This window comes from Dermacentor albipictus, chromosome 6 (assembly GCF_038994185.2).
Source record: "Dermacentor albipictus isolate Rhodes 1998 colony chromosome 6, USDA_Dalb.pri_finalv2, whole genome shotgun sequence".
Taxonomy (NCBI): Eukaryota; Metazoa; Arthropoda; class Arachnida; order Ixodida; family Ixodidae; genus Dermacentor; species Dermacentor albipictus.
The window spans coordinates 45,531,653-45,555,720 of NC_091826.1; the positions used below are offsets into that span (position 1 = coordinate 45,531,653).

The 24,068-nt window shown below is 45.5% G+C and overlaps 1 protein-coding gene across 2 annotated transcripts; it reads left to right on the top strand.

Annotated features, from left to right (window-relative positions):
* Positions 1-1,324: 1,324 nt before the first annotated feature.
* LOC139061015 (kelch-like protein 3) lies at positions 1,325-24,068 on the top strand. 2 transcript variants are annotated; one of them, XR_011515144.1, is made up of 5 exons: positions 1,326-2,324; positions 19,206-19,436; positions 22,673-22,783; positions 22,887-23,135; positions 23,852-24,068. XR_011515144.1 is itself a non-coding variant. In XM_070540430.1 (4 exons), the coding sequence occupies exons 1-4, from the start codon at positions 1,436-1,438 to the stop codon at positions 23,874-23,876; spliced, it is 1,608 nt and encodes a 535-aa protein (XP_070396531.1). In that variant the 5' UTR covers positions 1,325-1,435; the 3' UTR covers positions 23,877-24,068. The 2 variants fall into 2 exon arrangements, 1 of the variants encoding a protein (XP_070396531.1); XM_070540430.1 differs by having other exon boundaries at positions 1,325-2,324; positions 22,673-23,135.

Consider the following 24,068-nt stretch of genomic DNA (forward strand, 5'->3'; position numbering starts at 1 on the left):
ATCGTGAGACTCGCTGCTGCTCGGTTCATCGATAAAATCAGCCGCAGAGCCACGGGAATCGCGGCACCTGCGATCGTTCGAAGCGCACGCACGCACCGTTCCCGGAGGCGGCCATCTTTGCTTTCTACTTTGACGATCGCGGAACTTCAGAGCGCATTCAAAAATTACCGTCAGCTGGCATGAAAAAATCTTACTGCTGAGAAAACAAAAACGTGGTTCTCCTCGTTCGCGTCCAATGGCACAGCTGTGTGTCCGTGAGCAGCACGGAATGTCACGAAAGCGGCGTCTCAAACTATTGTTAGCGGGATAACTACGTCCAATGGGTAATGTACAGAAATAGTTAAACACTCAAAGCAAAACCAATCGGATTGAAAACGAAACCACGATTTTACACGTGACACGCAGTTCAGCGTGTTGCCGTAGCCATGCGTGCGCATTTGATTTCCGAAGCATATAATAAAGTGCAAGTGTCTAATATTGCAATTTGCAATATTGCAAATGTCAACTGCAATCTTAAGCAATAATTATATTGTACTTAATAACAGCCGACTTACAGTAATCTCATAGACTACATCAGGATCGAGTATCAATATTTGATTGCCAGGCCTCGCCACTTACTGGCCTTTGTGATTTTCGTTGCCAATTTAAAATTAAAATCCCTACTTCAATTGTGAACAGCGTGCCTGGTTGATGATTTATTTTCCTGAATAAATGTTTTAGAACACATTCTGGCCAGTTGTCGGTCACTTTAAGCATCCTACAAGTTTTTTGTTCGTGCTTACATTGAATATTCATTTCGACAGGTTCTCCCTCAGCAGCATAGAGTTTCCTACAAAATCTCAGCAGCGATTCCTTGGAACTTGAGTTTCCAGGGCCAATAAAAAGGTGTTCTGTGCGCAAGCATGATGTCGCTGTTGTGGAATATATATAAAGGGTCGACCATCACAACCTCATGGACTTTTTCTTACGACAGGTTGTGCAAAAAGCTGTTACCGCAGTTGAATATGAAAATGTATATACAAATTAAAATGGCTATATTGGCTACGAATTTGTTTTGCTCTTTTTTGTGCTTGGCTACATGTGGGCTAGTTTCTCTAGCAGTGGGCTACGGCGCCTTGTCGGATAGATAATAACATAAATCGGGGACATAATGTTTCCTCTACTGTTTTAGATAGTTATCTTGGGGGGAGGAGGGGAGTAAAAGCTAGGTTGAGAAAAAGAGGATATAAAGATAGGAAAAAAAGAATAATAATAAAATAGGAGGGGGAGCAAAAGGCTAGGTGGCGCCAGCCGCCGCCCGTTACAAAGGGTATAGCCGCCATCCATCCATCCATCCAGGCTGAAATCGTCGAGCGTGCGCTTTTGTCCTACAGCGCTTCATTCAAACTACACTCAAATTTGTGTAGCGTTACCGAGTAAGCACCCGTCGCCTACGATGCCATCAGACCGCGTGCTCATCGTATCGTGTGGTCAGAAATTAGAAGCCTCTCGCGAAGCTCTCCGACAATGCTCGCGCTACTTCGATGCCATGTTCGCGTCGGGCATGAAGGAATCGTCGTGCGACGAAATTGAGATGCGAGACATTGAGCCAGACACCCTGAGGGCGCTCATCGACGTATCCGAAGGCCGTCCGGTGAAGGTGTCGAACGACAACGTCGACAGCCTGTTGAAAGCGGGCTGCATCTTTCAGTTCGAGGAACTGGAAAGAGATTGCACAGATCACTTGCTTCGGACAGTCTGCCTCGACAATGCCGTCGAAACGTGGCAAAAGGGCTACGTCTTCGGCGCTCGACAGTTGTGCCGTGGTGCCCTGGTGACTCTTCTCAGCGAGTTCGAGAAGTTCGTCGAGCACGCCTCCCTGGCGAGCTGTCCGCGTCCGCTGCTCGAGCGTCTACTGTCGAATGACACGCTTAACGTGTCGAACGAAAACGTCGTGCGGGTGGCGGCAGAGAAGTGGTTGAGAGCCAACGGGGCCTCTTGCACTGTCGAGGAAGTTATCGCGGTCGCATCGCGCGTCAGGCGTGGTCAGCTACGCAAACAGGCATCAGCGGCGTGGTGCTCGTTTGTCGAGGCCTTGCTTGTCGAGCGGGATAGCGCAGTGGACCAGTGGCGCGAAGCCATGCAAAGCAGCGTGACGATGCCGCCACGATCGATCATGCGGCCTGCTGTCGCAGTGTCCGTGCCCGCCTGGAGTTGCCGCGAAGTTTCCAAAGTGTGCGTGTACATGCCAAAGAAGAGCGACGAGGGTCCCTTCACGTTTCACTCGGAGCTGCCTTTGGCGGGCCGCCCCGAAATGCTTCTAGGATTTGTCGTCTGCTCCGTCGGTGCGTTTTAGAATGTTCATTGCTGCCGTCGCTTTTCGATGCAGCTGCTGAGGGAAGAAAGACGGGGCGGTATGTTGAGGGCGTCAGTGAAACCAACATTTCGACTAGGGTTCTTTTCTCCGTCTGGGCAGCAACTGCCTTCCTTGGCAGCGTTTATGTGTGTGCAGTTCAATCTGAGCTATCTGTACAGTGCTCACGGAATGAAACGCGTCAATTTAGGGCTAACTAATGCCCAGACTTTCGTTTGTACCGGCTGCAGTTCGTGTCACATCGACGTAACTTTGGTGTGTACACTTAGAGAGGAGTCAGAGTCACCTTTAGTGACCAGATTCATAGCGACATGACATGGTACTCTCGAGTTCTCTGCACATATGGTGGGTTCTACCAAATACTCGCTGTCGCGTTTCATTCCGTGAGCGCTGTACATAGATGCTTTGGAGAGTGAGTCTGTTTGTAAACAACGCTGCTAAGGAAAGCAGTTGCTGCCTTTATGTTATTGCCCTGATACCTTGTTGAAATGTTGACGGAGGCAACGTTCCTTGTTTACCATACCATTGTTAATGCCAACAGACAAGACCTGTGTGTAGCGATGAGCAAACGACACATTATCTGTGCTTTCTGCTCTTGTCTGTAGCACTTTTTTGCCTTTGCATCATATGCCAACTTTGCCTAGCCATCATCACCGTAGGCTGTACTTTCCCTAGTAGCTGCTGGACTTGTGTCCCTATTGTAGTAGCGCTTTTCTTTTAGTTTTGTCTCGGATGTATTGTGGTTAACATATGGGCATGGTGCTTGCCACATTAACCCATCAAGGGTTCAGTAACTCAGAGAAGGAAAGCATGCCATATGGTGTTACACACAACACAATGACTTGCAGCTTCCAACCACCCTTCAACCGTACAAACTCTTCAGCAGTTTGCACAAAGTGGTATCTTACAGCATATTTGCTGTGATATATGTCAGACAGTATATTGAGTTATACTGATAACTCAATATACTGTAGTAATGGGTGACTTTAATGCAAAAGTGGGGAAAAAGCAGGTTGGTGAATAAGCAGTTGGCAACTACGGCATCGATTCTAGGAACGCTAGAGGGAGAGATGCTGGTAGAATTCGCAGAAAGGAATACGCTTTGAATAATGAATACTTTTTTCGGGAAGAGTAGCAACAGAAAGTGGACCTGGAAAAGCACTAATGGTGAAACAAGAAATGAAATTGACTTTATGCTTTTTTCTGCTGATCTCAGCATAATGCAGGATGTAGAAGTGATAGGTAGGGTAAAGTGCAGTGATCGTAGGTTAGTGAGGGCTAGGATTCACCTCAACTTGAATAGAGAGAGAGCTAAATTGGGTCAAGAAGAAACAGGTCAACGTAGAGGCAGTAAGGGTAAAAGCAGACAAATTCAGGCTGGTACTTGCAAACAAATATGCAGCCTTAGAACAGAGAGATGATGATGAGATAAAGCTAATGAATGAAACCGTAAATAGGTTGGCTTCAGAGGCAGCAATTGAAGTGGGAGGCAAGGCACCAAGGCAACCAGTAGGCAAGCTCTCCCAAGTAACAAAGGACCTGATAAGGAAACGACAAAAAATGAAAGTGTCCTACCCAAGAGATAGGATAGAATTCGCAGAACTGTCAAAACTGATCAAGGCGAAAATAAGGGATATTCGAAACTATAACGTGAGAAAGATTGAAGAAGCCGTAAAAGATAAACGCAGGCCGAAATCGGTGAGAAAGAAACTTGACATAGGACAAACAAAGATGTGTGCACTGAAAGACAAGCAGGGTAATATCATCAGCAACCTCGAAGATATAGTAAAAGCAGCGGATGAATTCTAAGCCGACCTGTACAGTACCCAGAGGAGTCAGGATACCTCAATTAGAAATGGTAATGAACAGGATACAGGAACTCCTATAACTAGCGATGGGGTCAGAAGGGCCTTGCAAGACATGAAACGAGGAAGATCAGCAGGAGAAGATGGAATAACAGTCGGTTTAATCAAAGATGGAGGAGATATAATGCTTAAAAAACTGGCGGCTCCTTATATGAAATGTCTATCGACTGCAAGGGTCCCAGAAAACTGGAAGAATGCAAACATTATACTAATCCACAAAAAGAGAAATGTTAAAGAATTGAAAAATTATAGGCCCACTAGGTTACTCCCAGTGTTATATAAAATATGTACCAAAATAATCTCCAATAGAATAAGGGCAACACTTGTCTTTAGTCAACCAAGGGAACAGGCTGGCTTCAGGAAAGGATACTCTACAATGGATCACATCCATGTCATCAATCAGGTTATCGAGAAATGTGAAGAGTACAATAAACCTCTCTGTATGGCTTTCATAGATTATGAAAAAGCATTTGACTCAGTAGAGATACCAGCAGTCATAGAGGCATTACGCAATCAAGGAGTACAGAACGCTTACGTGAATACCTTTGAAAATATCTAAACCTTAATTCTACACAAGAAGAGCAGGGAGGTACCTATAAAGAAAGGGGTCAGACAGGGAGACACGATCTCTCCAGTGCTATTCACTGCATATTTTTGAGCCCCTCAAGTTACAAAAATAACCTAAATAAAAATGAGAGAAACCCACACCACCAAGGTAGAGCAGCTTTAAGCCAATCCAAATTAAATGAAGAGGGGTAGAGACCCAAAATGTAATTTGAGGAAAAGTCAATTGTTGAAAGAAAAAAAAACGAGGTAAGCCGACAGTATATGTATACAGGTAACCAGGCACGTACCCAGGATTTTTTTTCGAGGGGGGCCCACCACCTCCATCATCATCATCACCATCATCATCATCGTGTTTTATGTCAACTGCAGGACGAAGGCCTCTCCCTGCGATCTCCAATTACCCTGCGCCAACCGATTCCAACTAGCGCCCGCGAATTTCCTAATTTCATCGCTCCACCTAGTGTTTTCTCGTCCTCGATTGCGTTTCCCTTCTCTTGGTACCCATTCTGTAACCCTAATGGTCCAACGGTTATCTAACCGGCGCATTACATCACCTACAGCTGCATTTTTTCCTCTTGATGTCAATTAGAATATCGTCTATACCCGTTCGCTCTCTGATCCAAACCACTCTTTTTCTCTCTTAAGGTTATGCCTAGCAATCTTCGTTCAATCGTTCTTTGCGCTGTCCTTAACTTGCTCTCAAGTATCTGCCCCATATTTCAGCACTGGCAAAATGCACTGATTGCACACCTTACTTTTCAATAATAATGGTAAGCTTCCAGTCAGGAGCTGGCAATGTCTGCCATATGCGATCCAACCTATTTTTATTCTTCTGTGAATTTCCTTCTAATGATCAGGGTTCCCTGTGATTAATTGACCTAGGTAATTGTACCCCTTCACAGTCTCTAGTGGCCGACTGGCGATCTTGATCTCTTGTTCCTTTGCCCGGCTATTTATCATTATCTTCATCTCCTGCTCAATAATATTCAACCCCACTCTTACATTCTCTCTGTTAAGGTCTACAAGCATTTGTTGTAACCCGTCTGCATTGTTGTTGAATAGAACAATGTCATCGGCAAACCGAAGGTTGCTGAGATATTTGCCGTCGATCTTTACTCCTAAGCCTTCCCAGTTTAATAGCTTGAATTCTTTTGGAGAAATTGTGTCTCCCTGTCTGACCCCTTTCTCTATAGGTATCTCCCTGCTTTTCTTGCGTAGAATTAAGGTAGCTGTAGAACCTCTGTAGATATTCTTACGCGAAGGACGAGTCAGTAAGACGAGAAACTATTTACAGATTATATTTACAACAAAGGTTGCAGCGCTGACCGGTTAGATTCACAGCGCGAGCCCAGTTCGCTCTTCCTCCTCTTTTCTGAAGTGATGGCGCCTACGCGCCTCGTTCAAACAAATACCACACATATGTAGCAATATTTTCCAAGCTTTTTACGTAAGCGTTCTGTACTCCTTGATTACGTAGTGCCTCTACGATTGCTGGTATCTCTGCTGAATCAAATACCTTTTCGTAATCTATATAAGCCACATAGAGAGGCTTATTGTACTCTGCAGATTTCGCGATAACCTGATTGATGACATGGATGTGATCCATTGTAGAGTAGTCCTTCCTGAAACCAGCCTGTTCCCTTGGTTGACTAAAGTCCAGTGTTGGGAGATTATTTTGGTAAACATTTTATATAATACTGGGAGTAAGCTAATGGTCCCATAATTTTTCAATTCTTTAACGTCTCCTTTTTTGTGGATTAGCATAATGTCTGCATTCTTCCAGTTTTCTGGGACCCTTGCAGTCGATAGACACTTCGTATAAAGAGCCGCCAGTTTTCCAAGCATTATGTCTCCTCCATCTTTGATTAAATCGACTGTTATTCCACCTTCTCCTCCCGCTCTTCATTGTTTCATGTCTTGCAGGGCCCTTCTGACCTCATCGCTAGTTATAGGAGAGTTTCTGTATCCTGTTCATTACTGTTTCTAAGTGAGGTATCGTGACTCCTCTGGGTACTGTATACAGGTCACCTTAGAATTTTTCCGCTGCTTTTACTATATCTTCGAGATTGCTGATGATATTATCCTTCTTATCTTTTAGTGCATACATCATGGTTTGTCCTATGCCAGGTTTCTTTTTTACTGATTTCAGGCTGCTTTCTTTTTTTACGGCTTCTTCAGTCTTTCTGATGTTATAGTTTCGAATATCAGTTATTTTCGCCTTGTTGGTCAGTTTTGACAGTTCCGCCAATTGCGTAACGCTGTGCGGCCGCCAGTCCCATACAACCGCGTAACGCGCAGGACTCTGCGATTCTAGACGTACTGCGCTCACCGCGAAAGGTTAGAAAAACACCCACATAAGCACAGCAGAGAAGTGACTATGTGAGGCGGTTCGACCGATAGCTGTAGAAGCGTCATTCAAAACAAGCGATTGTTCTCCACTTCTGGCGGCGTTTTCTCTACTTCCTTTTTAAATAAAAAGATGTTGATCCATAAATATTCTCATAAACAATGGTTAACTTTTTTATTATTCGCTGTTGCTTGCAGTTTGGTTGTTGCTTTGGCTCTCTACCTTAGTAGATCGCTTAATTTCTCAACTCCTTGCGATTTTTGTTTCCAGTTGCCAATTTCGCAGGAAAGTGCTATAAAGTTAGGGAAAAACAGACGAGGTAACGGGCGACAGTCATCTTGCTTATGGGTTTAAGGGTTATTGCAGGGTTTCATGATGGGCGCTCTTTCACATTATTTTATTTCCCACCTTATCTAACCAATATCACGGGTATGTGGTTCCGAGCATGTGCCAGCGTCACGGCGAGCCGTAACTCAAGGAAATAATGAAGCAAAGGGATAAGTTAAACGCAATTGGCGTTTTCTCCCGCCGCAACTCCTTCCATGAGAATACAGACCAGCTGAGTAACAGCCGCATCCCTCCTCTGGTCCCAGGATCCGCCTAAACAAAGAAGGTTGAACTAACAAAAGCAACAGCTGTGTGCGTGACGGTTGAATAGATGGTGACAACTGAACGCATCTCGAGTTAATCGCGCGGGTGCGGAATCTATGAGAAAACTGTCCTTCACATTACAAGAGATGCCGATAACTACCGCCATCTAAAAGGAATGAAAAAGGCAGCATAATGCTGACCGATGAACAGCTGCCAAGTCTCAACATTGATCTGGCGGCGCTTTAGGAATGTGTGAGGAGTGGTGGCGTGGGTGAGGAGGGGGGGGGGGGGGGTATGCCACTTGATTTCGGGGGGGGCCCGGGCCCCCCCGGGCCCCCCCTTGGGTACGTGCCTGCAGGTAACTAAAAGTAGGGAGCAGGAATAACGTCGGAGTACCTGTCTGCATTGGTGTGTGTCGTCTCGGGATTCGTCCAATTCTTTATTAGGTCACTGAGCAGAAGGAAAAAAACAACAAAAGAAAAGGGAAAAGAAAGAAAAAAGATTCGGGACAACAGAAAAGGGCAGGGCCAGAACAGTCCTACAGGTCCAGCAGGATGCCGGACATCTGGAGCAGAGCTTCGGGTAGACCGGACGGCTGGAGCCTGGAGACGTACTGGCATTTAGTAGGCGGTGCCTCTAGATTAAATGCAGTGGTATATGCTTGAAGGCTCGTGGGATGGCGTGCATCTCGTACATGTGACTGGAGGTCACCGGTAGGTGCGACAGTGCATCAGGTATCAGAAGCAGAGCGCAGGGGCCGCTTGACTACAGCTGGACTGAAGATCTGCAAGAGACTTGAAAGTGGTAGCAAAGCAGGTTCAGTAAGTTTATCTTGAGCATTGAGCAAAGGTTACAGGCAGGGAATGGAGGAAAAGCTAAAGGGCCGAGTCAAGAAAGCAGGCATTCCGTCTATAGTGTCCCTGGAGACGAGCTCCACCTTAGTTGGCATAACTAAGGACACTATAGAGCGAAAGGCGAAGGGCAAGGTGGGAGGAATATGGAAGGGAAACAGGGAAAAATGAGAGAGAAAAGAAACCGATGAAGAAATAAGGTATGGCTGAAGAAAAGATATTAGGAGGAGTCCTGAAAAGTGAACGAAGAGATGACGCGATAAAGATGAATTAGAAGTGCCCGCTTTCGTTGCTCGGTAAGAAGAGAGAGGTGAAAATCAGGTGTTATGGTAGTCTGGTGATTATCTTTAAGGAGATGAGCAATATGAGAAGTAAGAGGACAGTTGTTGAAATAATGAAGCAAGTCTGGGCAAGGATTGCCACAGCACAGTTGCAGTGAGATAAGAGGTGAAAACGGAAATAATAAGAAGGGAAGCGGCCCTGAGCGGTGATGAGGTCAACAATGGGTCTTTTAGGCGGGAAAAAAGGGGGAATGCGAGCAACGTTTTTGATCCACTTAAAAAGTCCAGTGGTGTCGCTATTCTCTCGCGTCCAGTGAGCATTCCACTGGGCGAAGGAATAGGCACGCATCTTTAATTTTATAGAAGAGGGAGCGGCAAGGAGGAACCGAGAAGCACCATGGGACGCGGCGGAGTTGGCAAGGTAGTCGGCCATTTCGTTGCCTTCGACGCCCTGATGTGCCGGCACATGAAAAAGATGATGTCCCTGACAGAGGTATTGGTTGTTGTAAAGGTGTTCATTGCAGTGAGCATTGACAGGCAATCGGTGTAAATGTGCAGAGGGGTGAAATGGGGCAGAGTCCGTATGTAGGCTAGTGCCTCCAGTAAAGCGACGGTTTTGGTGGCATAAGAGGAAGTGGCAACGATAAGTTTAAACTTGCCGACTTTAGTGATGTGGCCTGTTGGATTATAAAGTACGAAAGTGGCACCAGCAGAGTGGGAAGTGTAAAAGCCGTCAGTATACAGGTGGTAGGCCAGCATAGTGGTAACAGAGGGTACCTCTTGAATTCGAAGGCGGTGATGAGGAAAACAAGATTTAAAGCTGGGATGACAGTCCCAAGGGTTCAGAGGGTAGTGAACACGCGACGGATGGTAGGAGTCAGGGCCATAAAAGGTAAGGGCCTTGAGTACAAATAAAGGGAAGAGTGCATTTAAGCGGTCTAGTTCAATGGGGAGCGGTGGTGCGTTAGTCAAAACCTGAAGCGACGAGGCATGCGTCGTACGAAAAGCACCAGTGATTGTAAGGAGAAGAGTACGTTGGATAGAGGAAATTTTGAGTTTAGACTGTGACGTAGGAAAGGTCGGCCACCAGACAGGAGAAGCTAATGTTATGGAAGGAAGAAGAACCTGATTATAGAGGAGACGGAGAGCAGATGGGGGCATCGAATAATGCATTCGAAGGAACAGAAGAAGATGGGAAGAGAGAAGGTCTGCTTTAGTACGAAGATACGTTAGGTGCACGTTAAAAATAAGATGGGTGTCAAAGATGACGCCAAGAATTTTAATACTCTACTGAGATTTGAGGGTGAAACCGTTAAAGCGAACAGTGGGAAGATGGGTGCGTGAAGAGGAAGAGGAATGGATATTGGGGAAGTAGAGGAAGGAAAATTTGTCGGTACTGATTGTGAATTTGGTGCGCTGTGCCAATGTCGAAATAAGATTAAGAGTGAGAGATGCCTTCGATTCTAAGGCGCGACAATTGGCTGCAGAGAGCACGATAACAGTGTCGTCTGTATGGACCTGCGCAACCACGTCTGGGGGAAAGGGGAGGTCAAGCAATCCGTAAATGATAATATTCCACAGCAGTGGACTGAGGGGTGACCCTTGAGGGCTGCCCAAAGTAGGCATGGCAGACACCTGACCAGCCTGCGATCGGAAAGTGATCTCTCGGTGCTCTAAGAAGGATTTTAGGAGTTGGTAGAGATTGGAAGGGCAATTGTGTGAGCATAAAAATAGGAGGACGACAGGGTGCCAAACACTGTTGAAAGCCCCTTTGAAGTCTAGGCAGATGAGAATGACATGCTGTTTCAGGTCTTTGTAGGTGTTTAAAGTTTGTCGAAGACGGTACAAAGCGGTGGATGCACTTTTCCCATGCGTAAAACCGAGTTGACGCGGATGAAGTAAGTTATTAGAGTGGAGAAAAAAGTAGAGCCGGGAATTTAGAAGTCGTTCGAGAATTTTACTAAACAAAGAATTCGTAACAATAGGGCGATAGGATGAAGGAGAGAGTGGAGGGCGGTTGGGTTTAGGAATAAAGATAACATTTCCTTTACGCCAATGAGCTGGGAAGTAGGATAGATTGAGACATTGGTAAAAAATGAAGAGGAAAAAGGACGGGTGATAGGAAAAAAGCGTCTTGGGCGTAGGAATAGTCAGTCCGTCTAGGCCTCGGGTGGCGTTGTTGTTGCCTGAATTGAGGGCATGTTCAATCTCTGTGATAGTGAAAGGGAAGTCGATAGTTTTGGAGGAGTAAGGCGTGTCGGTTATATTACGCAAGCGGACGTGGTCGTCGTCATTTGTTGAGAAGGAGTCTTGAGTAACGTGAACAGTAAGGAGAAATTGGCAGACTCGAGGACGCTGCATGTGGAACGACCATCGGGTAAAAGAAGGGAGGGGAGCTGGTTGGTGCGGGAGAGTTTGTCAAAGCAGATGCGGAAAGGAAGGCCTAAAAGATTGCGTTTGGAAAGATAGGAGCAGATAGATTTGGAGGCAGCAGATTTGGCCTGGTCGATTTGCATTTTATAGTTGGCATGGGCATCGTAATATTATGCCTTAAACGTCTGACGAAGCGAAGGATCAGTGGTGCGTTGGAAGCGCCAACAGAGAGCACGGACACGTTTGCGTTCAACAGTGGGTTCGGGAGTCCACCATGAATTAGTCGGTGAGCGGCGCGGCTTTATCCAGCGAGAATGGAGACGATGAAGCTGGTCAAAGAGAATGTAGAACTTCACTAAAACCAAACGACTGCGTTGGATGATAGCAAAGTCGTCTGTTGGACCAACGAAAACCATGGAGATGTGATGAGTGACTGCAAAAGATGAGATGTAGTCGATTTGGTTAAGCGTTTATGGCGAGGTCTGGTATGGTCAAAAAAAGGAAAACAAGATATATTTGTGGTCGGAGAGCGTTTCAGACTCGTCGACCAACGAGCTGTAGCCGCATGAGGCGAGATGAACCTATGCAAAGGAGACAGCGATCCAACTCTCAGCAAAGTGGGATTTAAAGCTAGAATGCGAACGAGGATTATTCAATGCTTGTAAGTTGTTTGCGGCAGCAAATTGTGTGAGCTGCACACCTCTGATATTGCCTTCTACTGGGCCCCACAGTAAATGTTTGGCATTGAAATCACCTGCCATCACCAGAAATGGTTGAGTGATACAGGACAAGTGAGCCTGGAGGGCATCAAAAAGGGTTCCAGTGGTTCGTGAGGGGGAGTGTAAACAGTGAGGATGACGAAAGAGACAGAAGGGGCAACACAGGAGACCATGACATAGAGAGGATGGGAATGGATTAGGAAGAGATCATAGGTATGTTTAGGTGCTAAGAGAACCAGACCAGTAAGTGGTGAAGCGAAGGTTATGTGCGTGTGAGGTAGGTGCGGAACAGAGTTGCCTCGTGTATATGGTTCAGAAATAATGATGAAATCAATGTGGTGCTGCTGAATAAAATACGACAACAGCAATGTTGGTTGTCGGGAATGCACCAGATCAGCCTGCAAATTTTTAATAGGTGTGGAATGGGGCCATGGTTGAGAGTATATGAGAAAGGGGAAGAGTGCGTTAAGATGAGCATAGGAGCGCAGATGGCAGAAATGAAGGAAGGCAGGCTGCACAGAGTAAGGAGGAGACAAAAGTTGACAGATAAAAGGGGAAAATGGAGGAAAGAGAGAGAGAAGATAGGAAGGAAGCGAATAGAGAGAATGAAACCACAAGAAGGAAGAGAGGGATATGGTAAGCAACAAAATACGAACGAGGATGGAAGAGGAGGGGGGGGGGGGTACGCACCCGCAAACCGACACTACTGTCAGGTCCGGAAGCCGAGGGATAGTGAGCACACCGATGCATCTGACGGCAGGAGGTATAGATGGAAAGAGCCACCGCGCAGACCCCAAGGGACAAGAGTATGGGTGGTGCGTGTTATCCTATCCATAGTCCGTGCGCATGCGCATACGCGCTATGCGTTCGAGTAAAACTGGGCAAGTCGCATCGCCCGTGGGATGCGACGACGCCCTAGTCACCCGCCGGCACTCGGCGCACGACACCGCAGCATCCCCTATACGGACCGAGCACGTTTCCGCAAGATGTGACTCTGCACATTTCATGCACACCATCCGCGAGGGGTCCGACTTATGCGGGCAGGCGCGTTTGGAGTGCCCGTACGTCGAGCCGTAGGTGCAGGTGGGAACATGCAAATCTTCCCGCGCCGTCACTGAAGTACATCCTATGGTCAGCCGTCCGAGGGCGTTAAGGGAGCGGAAAGAGGCTACATCGACGGCAAGGACGTGGGTGAGGTTACCAGAGCGTCGGCGGAAAGAGTGTCGCACTTTACAGGATTCAGGATCGATCAAGTTGGATAGATGGGTTACGCGCATTGATTGCGGCAAGGAGGCCATGAGCGGGTACGTCGGGATCGACGCCTGATATGCGAATATGGGGCTGTCGTTTTTGGCCCACCTTGATGGAGATCGCTGTACGCATTATCGGGTTCCTCGATCTCGATTGCAGCCTTAAGGTGTTCGAAGGAGTGTCGCTCATTAGTGAGTATTGTGACGCCGTGGCGTGTACGGCGCATCGAGACGTCACCGATTCCCTCCGTGTTAGGGTCTATGTTTGCCTTCAGAAGGGCTACGACTTCAGAAGAGTTAACTGCTGGGCTAGTTGGTGTTCTTGCATACTGGAAAGATTTTGCGCCAAAAAACACAACACACACAAGAAAGACGACAACACCACGGGCGCTACTTCAACTGTTTAATGAGGGTGAAAGCACTCGACATATATAGCCATCCAAAACACCGCGCATGCGTACAAGGCAACATGGAGTACATAGTTTTATCAAAGTAGGCGTGATAGAAACTTCAGCTCAGCCTCGTAAAGAAAAACCGATGTATCACTAACACAGTTAGGACCCGCTTTCTTGATGTAGAATGCTTCCAATGTTTCACGCGATGTCTGATGTTTGCCTCTACCCAGAATCCTCGCTTCGTGGAACCGTGGAACGCAATCGGTGCAAGCCCTGCAGTGATCAACAAGTCGCTCACCTTCATTGGGTTCTTGTGTGTGTTGTGTTTTTTGGCGCAAAATCTTTCCAGTAGGCTACGACTTCGCATGCCGGCGAGGCGGAACGAGCAATAGGGGTCAGAAACAGGATAAATTCGTGCTCTCACCTGATTGCATCGGGCCGTGGAGGAAGTACCATCGGGTCCGGGTCCGTTTGTAGAATCTCTGCGGGGGTCCCCATCGGGGGCTGCTGGGTCGTCAGAGGAGCAGCCTGCATGATCCCAAGATGCGCCGCAGCCGCGTATGTCCTTGGCTGGCGAGGAGGAGGCGGTGGAGCCACCGGCGTATCGCGGGCAAGGCGCCTCGTCTGCTGCAGCTGGTCCCGCGGCAACTCTTTGATGCGCCCCGATTGATGGGCAGCAATCGGGCGCACGTCAGAACATTCCTGCAATATCTCAGCTAGCCAGGACACAATGCGAGCGTTGAGCGTTCGGTACTTTGGAAGAGGCATAGAAGATCAAGTCGGTGATTTGTTTTTGCTTCTCTACTGTGCGGTGGATGGAGGCGGTAATCCGTTGCTCAGAATCCAGTGGAACAGTGGAAACCGAGTTGCCGCAAACGGATGGCAGGGAACTGAGGGCAGCAACAACAGGGCCCGGGTAGAAGCGCGCTAGCGGGGCCGTCCCTTGCAGGCGGATCGCGTTCCCCTCCAGGTATCTCTGCTTCGCGAACCAACGTGTCTCCTTCATCAGAGAAGACTGACACATTTGAGCCGTCCGAGCAAGGCGTTTTGACACCACTAGGGGAGTCTTGCACGGACGTCTGCTCGTCCTGGGGAACCTCAGGCTTAGGCATGGCCGCGTACATAGGCGGCCATAGCCATCAGCCGGCCGGCCGGCTCACGATATTAGATGGTCTAAAAAAGCAAAAGGAGCGCACAAAAATCCCCAATCGCGCGATGGAGCGAGTCCTGACATACTTAAAAGGATCCTCAAAGCAAGGTTGGGTTGGTATCTCGGGAACCTTCGGTTGGCCGACGACATTGTTCTATTCAGCAACAATGCAGATGAGTTACAACAAATGATTGAGGACCTTAACAGACAGAGTGCCAGAGTGGGGTTGAAGATTGATATTCAGAAGACAAAGATAATGATAAATAGCCGGGCAAAGGAATGAGAGTTCAGGATCGCCAGTCGGCTTCTAGAGTCTGTGAAGGAGTACGTTTACCGAGCTCAATTAATCACAAATCACAGGGAACCCTGATCATGAGAAGGAAATTCACAGAAGAATAGAAATGGGTTGGATCACATACGGCAGACATTGCCAGCTCCTGACTGGAAGCATACCATTATCATTGAAAAGGAAGGTGTACAATGAGCTCATTTTACCAGTTCTGACATATGGGGCAGAAACTTGGAGCTGACAAAGAAACTTGAGGACAAAAGGACCGCTCAAAGAGCAATGGAACGAAAATTGCTAGGCATAACGTTAAGAGACAGAAAGAGAGTGGTTTGGATCAGAGAGCAAACGGGTATAGACAATATTCTAATTGACATCACGAGGAAAAAATGGAGCTGGGCAGGTCATGTAATATGCGCTGGTTAGATAACCGCTGAACCATTAGGGTTACAGAATGGGTACCAAGAGAAGGAAAACGCAATCGAGGATAACAAAAGACTAGGTGGGGCGATGAAATTAGAAAATTTGCAGCCGCTAGTTGGAATCGGTTGGTGCAGGACACGGGTAATTGGAGATCGCAGGGAGAGGCTTTCGTCCTGCACTGGACATAAAACAGGCTGGTGGTGGTGATGATGATGATGATGATGATGATGATGATGATGATGATGTCAGACAGCGTGCAATGGCTTGCAGATGGGATAGTGGTTCTAGAAAAAAATATTTTGAAAAAGCAAAGAAAAATATAGTGAGTGATAAAAAGCAGTGGGGCCCTGTCTCTCTCATTGAGTTGTGTATTCTTCACAGCTTCAAAGGGAAGTGGATCCCAGTGATCAGAACTTTATGTGGCTGGGAAAATGTGTACCATCTTATTAGTTGTCTAGTGTACTGAGGAAGTTTCCTAGTGGATTATCATGGAACTTCCTTGAGGTGAACTAGTAACCATAAACAGTCAATTTGCGAATGTTTAAGCAGAAAATGGCTGTCACAGTGCGAGAAGAAAAAAAGAAAATATGGAGAATAGTATAGACAACCTTCCCAGATTGGTGCGCATTACCCAAATATAGAATATGTAACTGTTTATCGCCTTGGGAATAGTTATTCGCTCATTGCCTGCCTCAACACTTGCAAATACTTTTTCTGAATAAAGCTACCCATGCCTGAGAGAAAGGGAAATGTTCTGAATATATCTCTTACTGCACAAGCAAAGTTGAGCTTAAGGAGGACATGGCAGTCATGCCTTTCTCAGTTTATCATTGTGACTGAGAGTAAAGGGGCCAGTGGGCTATAATTGGAGTATTTCGTCTTTAAAAGCACAATCCAGACTACTGCCCCTTTCCTATCATCACCACATTGCTAGCCTTGACTTTTTTCAGAAGTTATTTTTATTTTTCTCTCAATCAAGCACTGTATATTAAAGAGGCAGCATGCATATCCTACCGCACCGGTCATCCATTTCGAGTTGCCTGTCCTTCATCGCACACTAGTACGTTTCCTGCTTCATTTTTTAGAGCAGCTGCAGACTGGGTCGGCCTACCCTATGACATCGTCTTCATTGCTACATCATCTTTCTAAGAATGCGTAACTGATCATCTTCAATGTTAAATAATCTTCGCTGTTTGTTCTTATTATTCAAATATAATCCCACCCCTTATTTAGTACCCCCTTGAAATGGGGGCCTTTAAGAAGAAGCATTAGCTCGGACCCAACTCTGATGCAGCCTATTCAATTACATGTAGAACGCAGAAGCACTTTTCTGAGATGACCCCTGGACCGATTTTAATGAAATTTGTTACATTTGAGAGAGAAAGTTAAATTCTAATAACTGTTAGAAGCGGAATTTCAATTTAGGATCTGAATTATCTTAAACAAATTTTTAAAAATTCGAAAGTGTGAAAAGAACAGAAGTTCGAAGTTGACAAATTAATTGCTCTGCATCAAGAACAGATATCACGGTTCTGTAAACAGCATCCATTAGATCATTCAAAGCAGACAACTTTGATGGGTCAGTTTATATCTTATGTGAATTCGTTATGTTGTGTACAAGGGTTCTCCAAAAGCTGTATTTTCATATTACTAAATTTTTTGAGATTCATGTGTAACATTTCAATTTTTTCCACTTTAGATGTACTATTAGACGCAATTCACAGAATTGTGAGACCATTTTTCATTGCTGATTTACAGAGTTGCAAACTTGATAGTTTCGTTCTCTGAAAATTTTCTATTTTTGACAATCTTTAATAAAAAATTGACCACCTAAATCAAGAATTCGAAACCAACAGTCCATGCGTCATCAGTTTGATGCAGTGGTTGCCAAGAAAAACGAATTCTTCTTTTACATGTATTTAGACGGGAGCACCCGAGCTAAAGCTTCCTCTTAAGGAAATAAACTGAGATAATGAGATGGGCGATTGGAGATCGCTAGGAGAGGCCTTTGTACTGAAGTGGCCATAAGTTGTACTGCTGATGTGGTTACATGCACAAAAAAACTGTGCGGATTTAAATTCGAAATTGTAATTTAAGATAGCTGCCTCTAGCCCCTCCTACTGACAGGGACCACCATTTTGGCATGGACTGTGTAACACCAGGAAGGGCGCCTCTGTGTCGTCTGTACTAAAATAGTCTGCAACTGCCCTGGATCTCTTGCTCTATATGCTCTGGAACCTAATTGCAGCAAGGGCACTGCCTTTGAATTGTGCCCGCAATCCTCACGCTCGTGCAGTGAAGCACCAGAGGGCATCATTATTCTAAAGACTAGCGCAAAAAGCAGGGACAAAGACACAGTAGACGACAGGACGAGCACTAACGAATAATAAGAATAATGATGACACACCAACTAGCCCAGCTTTCTGCCTTGATCACCAGAGGGCGTGTGCAGCAACTACGTGGGGCTGCAGCGAAACCATTTACGGTGACCATTACGTGTTTCCAGCTCCTACAATCGCTTTTAGCACTTGCAGCTGCACGAAAGTTGCTGGGGGTGTCATTTAATCTCGTCATCCGGTAGTATTGCCAGATTGCTGTATGGTTCCACTGTGAAAATTGAAATATTCTTTGTTCTGCCGCACTGAATGAGCTCAGATTTTGCCAACTTGTTGTGGGACGCGTGCGGCTTAACACGCAATGCATTATTCAACCTCGGAAATTTGGTGTTGGGGCTCGTTTGTTTCGAGTTTATAGTTATGCTCGGCAAACGCAGGTCAGTGGTATCTCTTAGTAGCTGTTTATCAACAACTGAGAGCGATCCCCTAAAGGCCTGCAACGATTTACAAATGTAATTTTGTTTTGAGAACAACTGGCTTTTGTGCATGCCTCTTACTCGGTGGTGCTCGCCATCTGTATGCACACATTCACGGCGTCTTTCTGTCCCCCCTCCCCCTTTTATCTTGCATTTGTTATCAATATTGCTTTTGACCACTTCTTGCTAATTAGCTGCTCAGTTTCACCAACTAGACAGCGGATATTCAACTTATGTTTAGTATTTTGCCTCATCTTTAGTAGGCATTTTTGCCTCTGCTTGCTTTATCAATTATGATAAATGCACCAACCTACGCAGAAATGATCTATTGTGCACACCTATTTATATATTTTCATGCCACATTGTTGGTTTACATTTTTTTATAACAGTATCTCTCTGGCTGGAGCTGTTGTATGCTAATGATGTTGCAAAAGTAAAAAAAATATGTTGGAATTTTTATTTCTTGCTTTCTGTAAACCCGCATTAACTTAAAGGTGTAAAAACCGGAAATAATTTCGAGATAAGCAGCATCTTGAGATAAGCGAAATCAGAAAAATAGAAGCCTGCCAGCTGTGCATAGGCCACACGGAGCCTTTCCAAAATGCCATGCCAGTAATAACCTCGACCACTTTTGCCTGCATCTCTCTGGACGTGTCAGCGCATCTGCAGGCGATGGCATTACTGGCAACGTGCCAAGACTGCATGCCTGGCAGAGTCACGACGTTTGATACTAATACAATATTTGACGCTAGTCATCTGGGCATTAGTGGTTTGAGACAGCAAGATTTCAAAGCATCTGGAGTCCAGCACAAGAACTTTTCAAGATAAGAGGGGGAAAACATGAGATGAAACCACAGCGAGAGAAAAAATTTCTACTTGACCAGTATTTCGAGACATCGGAGCTAATGAGGGGTTACTGTATTTCATTCTGTGAAATTCTAGGGAAGGATGCCTACTTCCTCTGTGGCGAATACGGAATCGGATCCGGCCACTGGAATCTCAATGTATTTCGTTGGGACCACATGCTGTCGAAGTGGGTTGAGGTTGCTACGCTACCAGAGCCAAGGAGTCACTGCAAGCCAGTTGTCGTGGGAAGCCTAATTCACCTGTACGGCGGGGTCGGCAGGCACCGTGTGCGTCTGTTCAGCGTTGACATCTATGACACAAGTACTGGTGGGTTTCCTGTCACCCTTTAGTAAGGCGAAGCATTCTTTGCCTCTCGCAGGGCACTTTTTGCGAGGTTGGTTGCTGGCTCACCTCGTTTGTGGCCTCTTCAGTAAGAGGAAAATGTGTGCAATGGTGTCAAACAGCAGAATTTCTGACAGCACAACAAAGTACAAGGGAAAGAGACAGAGGCCAGATCACTGACTAACAAATGAATGCTTTATTTGCAGAAGCTGCATATGAAAGCACGAGGAAGGTTACACGTAAAATGTAAAATGATCAGCAGGGCAGACAGTCATTCTCTTTTGTCAGTAGGGTAATAGGGGGAGAGACGGAGGGCTGATGCATGTTTCTCAGCCTGTCAAAAGGCTAAAGGTCTTAAAAATATTGTGTACATGCGTGGTACTTTTGAACTATTTTGCACTGTTCAAAGATCAGAGTGCAGCTGTACCTCTGACAGTGGGCAGCAAAATGATTGTGCCTTCTGGCCTTTAAGTAAAGCCAAATTTTGACATTTGGTTGTTGATACGTGTTGCTATTTGCCTGTTGTAATGTCGATCGCGTGCGAGCAGGATCTTGTATGCAGCCTGGGCTAGGATAACGTAAAACTATCAACAAAATTATGAGCATGCTCTCTTAGGCATATAGCTGTTTTACGTTTTGTTCTTCATTAATTCTTCTGCATACCCGCCGTGCTTGCTTAGTGGCTATGGTGTTAGGCTGCTGAGCACGAGGTCGCAGGATCAAATCCCGGCCACGGCGGCCGCATTTTGATGGGGGCGAAATGTGAAAACACTCGTGTACTTAGATTTAAGTTCACGTTAAAGAACCCCAGGTGGTCGAAATTTCCGGAGTCCCCCACTACGGCATGCCTCATAATCAGAAAGTTGTTTTGGCACGTAAAACCCCATAACTTTTAACTCTTCTGCATAATCTGTGAAGTTTATCAGGGGAACTAAAAATAACCTTAACTCTGGCCTTCGCTGTGACTTTTGTCATGTTAAGAGACACGCGATGTATGTACGTAGGGGATAACAGCCGAATGCTGCAATGCCGGTGAAAGTCCTTAAGCTACTGCGAAAGAGGTCCCCTGTTGGTACAATGCACTTCAAATTTTTGAACCAAGTCCCCACTGTGTTTTCTAAGCAGAAGTACACATTGCACAACTTGTGCATAACTTGATTTGAACAGTTTTCACCAGAGCGATTTTTTTCTTTGTGATTCTAAAGATAAGGAGAGAAGGTTTAATATTGTATTTTTCTTTCATTATATTTTCCACTATGAGCTCTGCCATCCAGTATTGAGAGTATGCAAATATCTCAACATTTGAATGCAAATAGAGAACTGAATTGAAGAGAAGACAAACCCCAACCAAAATTTATTTTAATACCCTATATTTCGGAGCCCGACCGACTCCTTTTTTCAAAGGTGAGATGGCAGGAAACATAGCAGTGATTATATGCGCTTTTCGCACTTTGACAGGCGCGCAGACATTTTCCATAGACCTCGAGCATAAACGGTGGGAAGTGTTCCTGATGAACGGGTGATGTTACCAGGTGTCTTCTGCATATGCCAGGATTCCAAAAGGAGCCGCCGCTGGTGGTTGTTTTCTCTCTCCAAGATGACTGTGCCTTCAAGTCTAATCCGGGGATCAAAAAGGTCTCACTATTCTGCCGCAGGTCTGCACTCTCTGTTAGGTGGCGAAGGTCATTCTTGTGTTGATGAAATATTTCTGGGAAGTTATCAGTGTCGCCAACGTTGGACGCACGGAACTCGGTGCAGGTAATTACCTGCACCTCGAAGGCCACGGGAAATGTCTGCATGCCTGTCAAAGCGCCAAAAGAAGCACGTAAGCACTGCTACTCCACAAGCCATCTCGCCCCCGAAGGAGGAGCTGGTCGGGCTCTCAAACATCGGGTTTTAAAATAAATATTGTTTGGAGTTTTCCTTCTCCCTAATTCAGTTGTCCCCAACCAGGCAGATGTCTGCCGAATGTTTACCTTTGAAATAGAGAACTGTTTAATAATTGATTTGAGTTCAATTAGCTAATTTTAAATTCAAAACATCAAGTGCTACTAATTTCGTCCCAAATAAAGGGGACAGCATTGGTTCCCAGAGCATACTGGGAGGACGAACTGCACAAGGTGACTTTTTAAAAGTATCTTTTGCTTCATCTTAACTGAAAATACATGGTCATTTCCATAGCAGCTGTTTTGAAGGACGGGGCTTCAGTAGGCACTGTTACTGTGCTGAGGCATCAGTTAATAAGCTAATGTGCAATGTGTTTGGCTGTCTCCTGTTTTATTTAGCAATAATTCATATGCAACTTCATTAGAAGACTGCACTGTTTAGTTTTATGGCTCAAGGGCCTGGTCTGGCCAAAACTGTTCAGTCACTCTTGCTGGGTAATTTTGTCAGTGCAATGTAGCTGAAGCAGACATCACCTCAAAGGTCACCGGGGAAGATGTACAAGAGCACCCACACGTAGCAGGCAAATCGAATTGGGGAGGAATTCAGTGACTCCCTCCAGCTCCGATTTCCCCTGAAAGTACATCTGTTGGTATAAATCTAGAGGTTGCAAAATTTATAGAAGGTTAATCTGAAATAATTTAGATTGATTCTGTGTTTCCCTTTGTTGTCGTTTGAAACAATCCAGTTAAAGGGCCTCTGAACAGCCTGTGACATTTCGAAGACATTTTAAATAAACACACATATATGCAGAATGCCATGACAATAATCTTTGGCAAACGTGGCGTGGTTACATAGCTTTCTAAAGTACGGTTGCATAGCCTAAAGAGGAAGGAATCAAATTTTGGAAGCAGATTTTTTTTTCATTTCTGAAAGTATTTTCTGCGTGTTCTGCCACATGATTGCCAGATTTTGAAGGCCTAAATTTAATGGACTGTAAAATATCTAATAATGGTCAGATCAAGAAACAGTTTTCGACTTTTTATTCCTTACTGTTTAGTTTAGCTAGCCATGCTGTAGAATTATTTTTATAGTGCCATTTCTTTTCCATTGTGGCCTCAAGCAATGGGAGTGAAAATTTAATTGCATTTGGAAATGATTAACCTATAACAAAACTAATTGCCTAATTGAAATCAGTGCAGAAAATCTGCACAGGAATAGAAAGGTTCATTAAAATTGACCAAGAAATCTCAGAAAAATACTTTTTCAATACTGATGTCTTAGCAAGTGCTTGCTAATGCCTTCATCCTATGTCTTTAATTGTTGTGCCCGTCCAGGTTTGTGGCATCGGGGAGAGACACTTCAGGAAGAAGTTGCCGTTGACCAAGCCAGTGCCATCGTAAACTTGAATGACCACGTGTGCATCATCCCGGCCTGTCCGATGGAAGGTATCGAATTGATGCTCGCCGCAATCCTCCCGACAGGGATGTCTTTTGCACCACCGGTCGTCGCCATTCCATTCAGCAGTCATAAGACGGTCATTGTGTGCAGGGATGCTAACCGCTGGTACACCTTTCACGAACCGAGGACCTATTCGGAATACTCAAATCCGCGAATATCGCTGCAGTCCCTTATGTGTGGCTGTGCCGTTGGCGACGGAGTCGGCTTCTTTATGGAGAATCAGATGAGTGCAGTGTTGTACAATTTCGACACGGACGAGCAGCACAGACTGTGCACTGGCTTTGGCAAGCACGTCTTGGTGGACGGTTGCTTTGGAATGCCCTATTTTGACGTGACTGAGTGAGTTTGTACATTTAGCGAAAGTTCATTATTTCATTCATTATTGTTATCGATTCAGTCTAATAAATTGATTTGTTAAGAGGGAGAGCAACGGTCAAAGTAAAATTTTAATGGGTTCACACCTAAACCACAGTGTCAGGTACAGTGGTGCAGCCAGCAATTAATTTGGTGGGGGGGGGGGGGGGGGTCCGCCGACAACTACCACTCCTTCCCCACCTTCTCTCTCTTTTTCTGTATATTATGTGTGTGTGTGTGTGTATGCAAGATGAAAGGTTTACGGCCAGACTCGAAGGTGTAACATTAAAAAAAATAGACAAACATTGTGGGTGTATGCTTTTACTGACGTTTCAGCTGGCCTGACGTTTCAGGACTGACGTTTTTACTGACGTTTCAGGACTGGCCTTCGTCGGTCGACGAAGGCTGGTCGACAAAGTGCCTGGAGGCTGTACACTACGCAAAGACAAACTCCCAGGACAAGAATGTTTTAACAATGAGGATGCATGTTTTGCAGCCACTTTGCATCAAATTATGCTATCATCCTTATGCTATACTTAAATATGATATCTAAAAAATTAAAATTTTGTTTGTGGATTAAGGCATTTATATAATGTGTGTCGATGACCTAGCTGTTACATGACCTGGAGAAACGAACAGTGCTAAAAATGGGGCGATACAAAAACAAGACGGTGCATCGTCGTGTGTCTTCTCGTTTACAGGCCAGACTTGTTGCAGCCCAGGTAACAGTGGAGATCACTGTTGTTTTCCAGCCAGACCTTCTAGTGTGTGGCACAGCCACGGCTACATACAGGAGAGTGCGGGCACTATTTTGCAAGTTTCCCATCACTCAATCCTGCTTTCGGCGCTGTGGGAATGCTATATTATTTTAGATTTAAAAATAAAGGGCCAAAGCTTTGCGCTGGTACTTTGACAGTA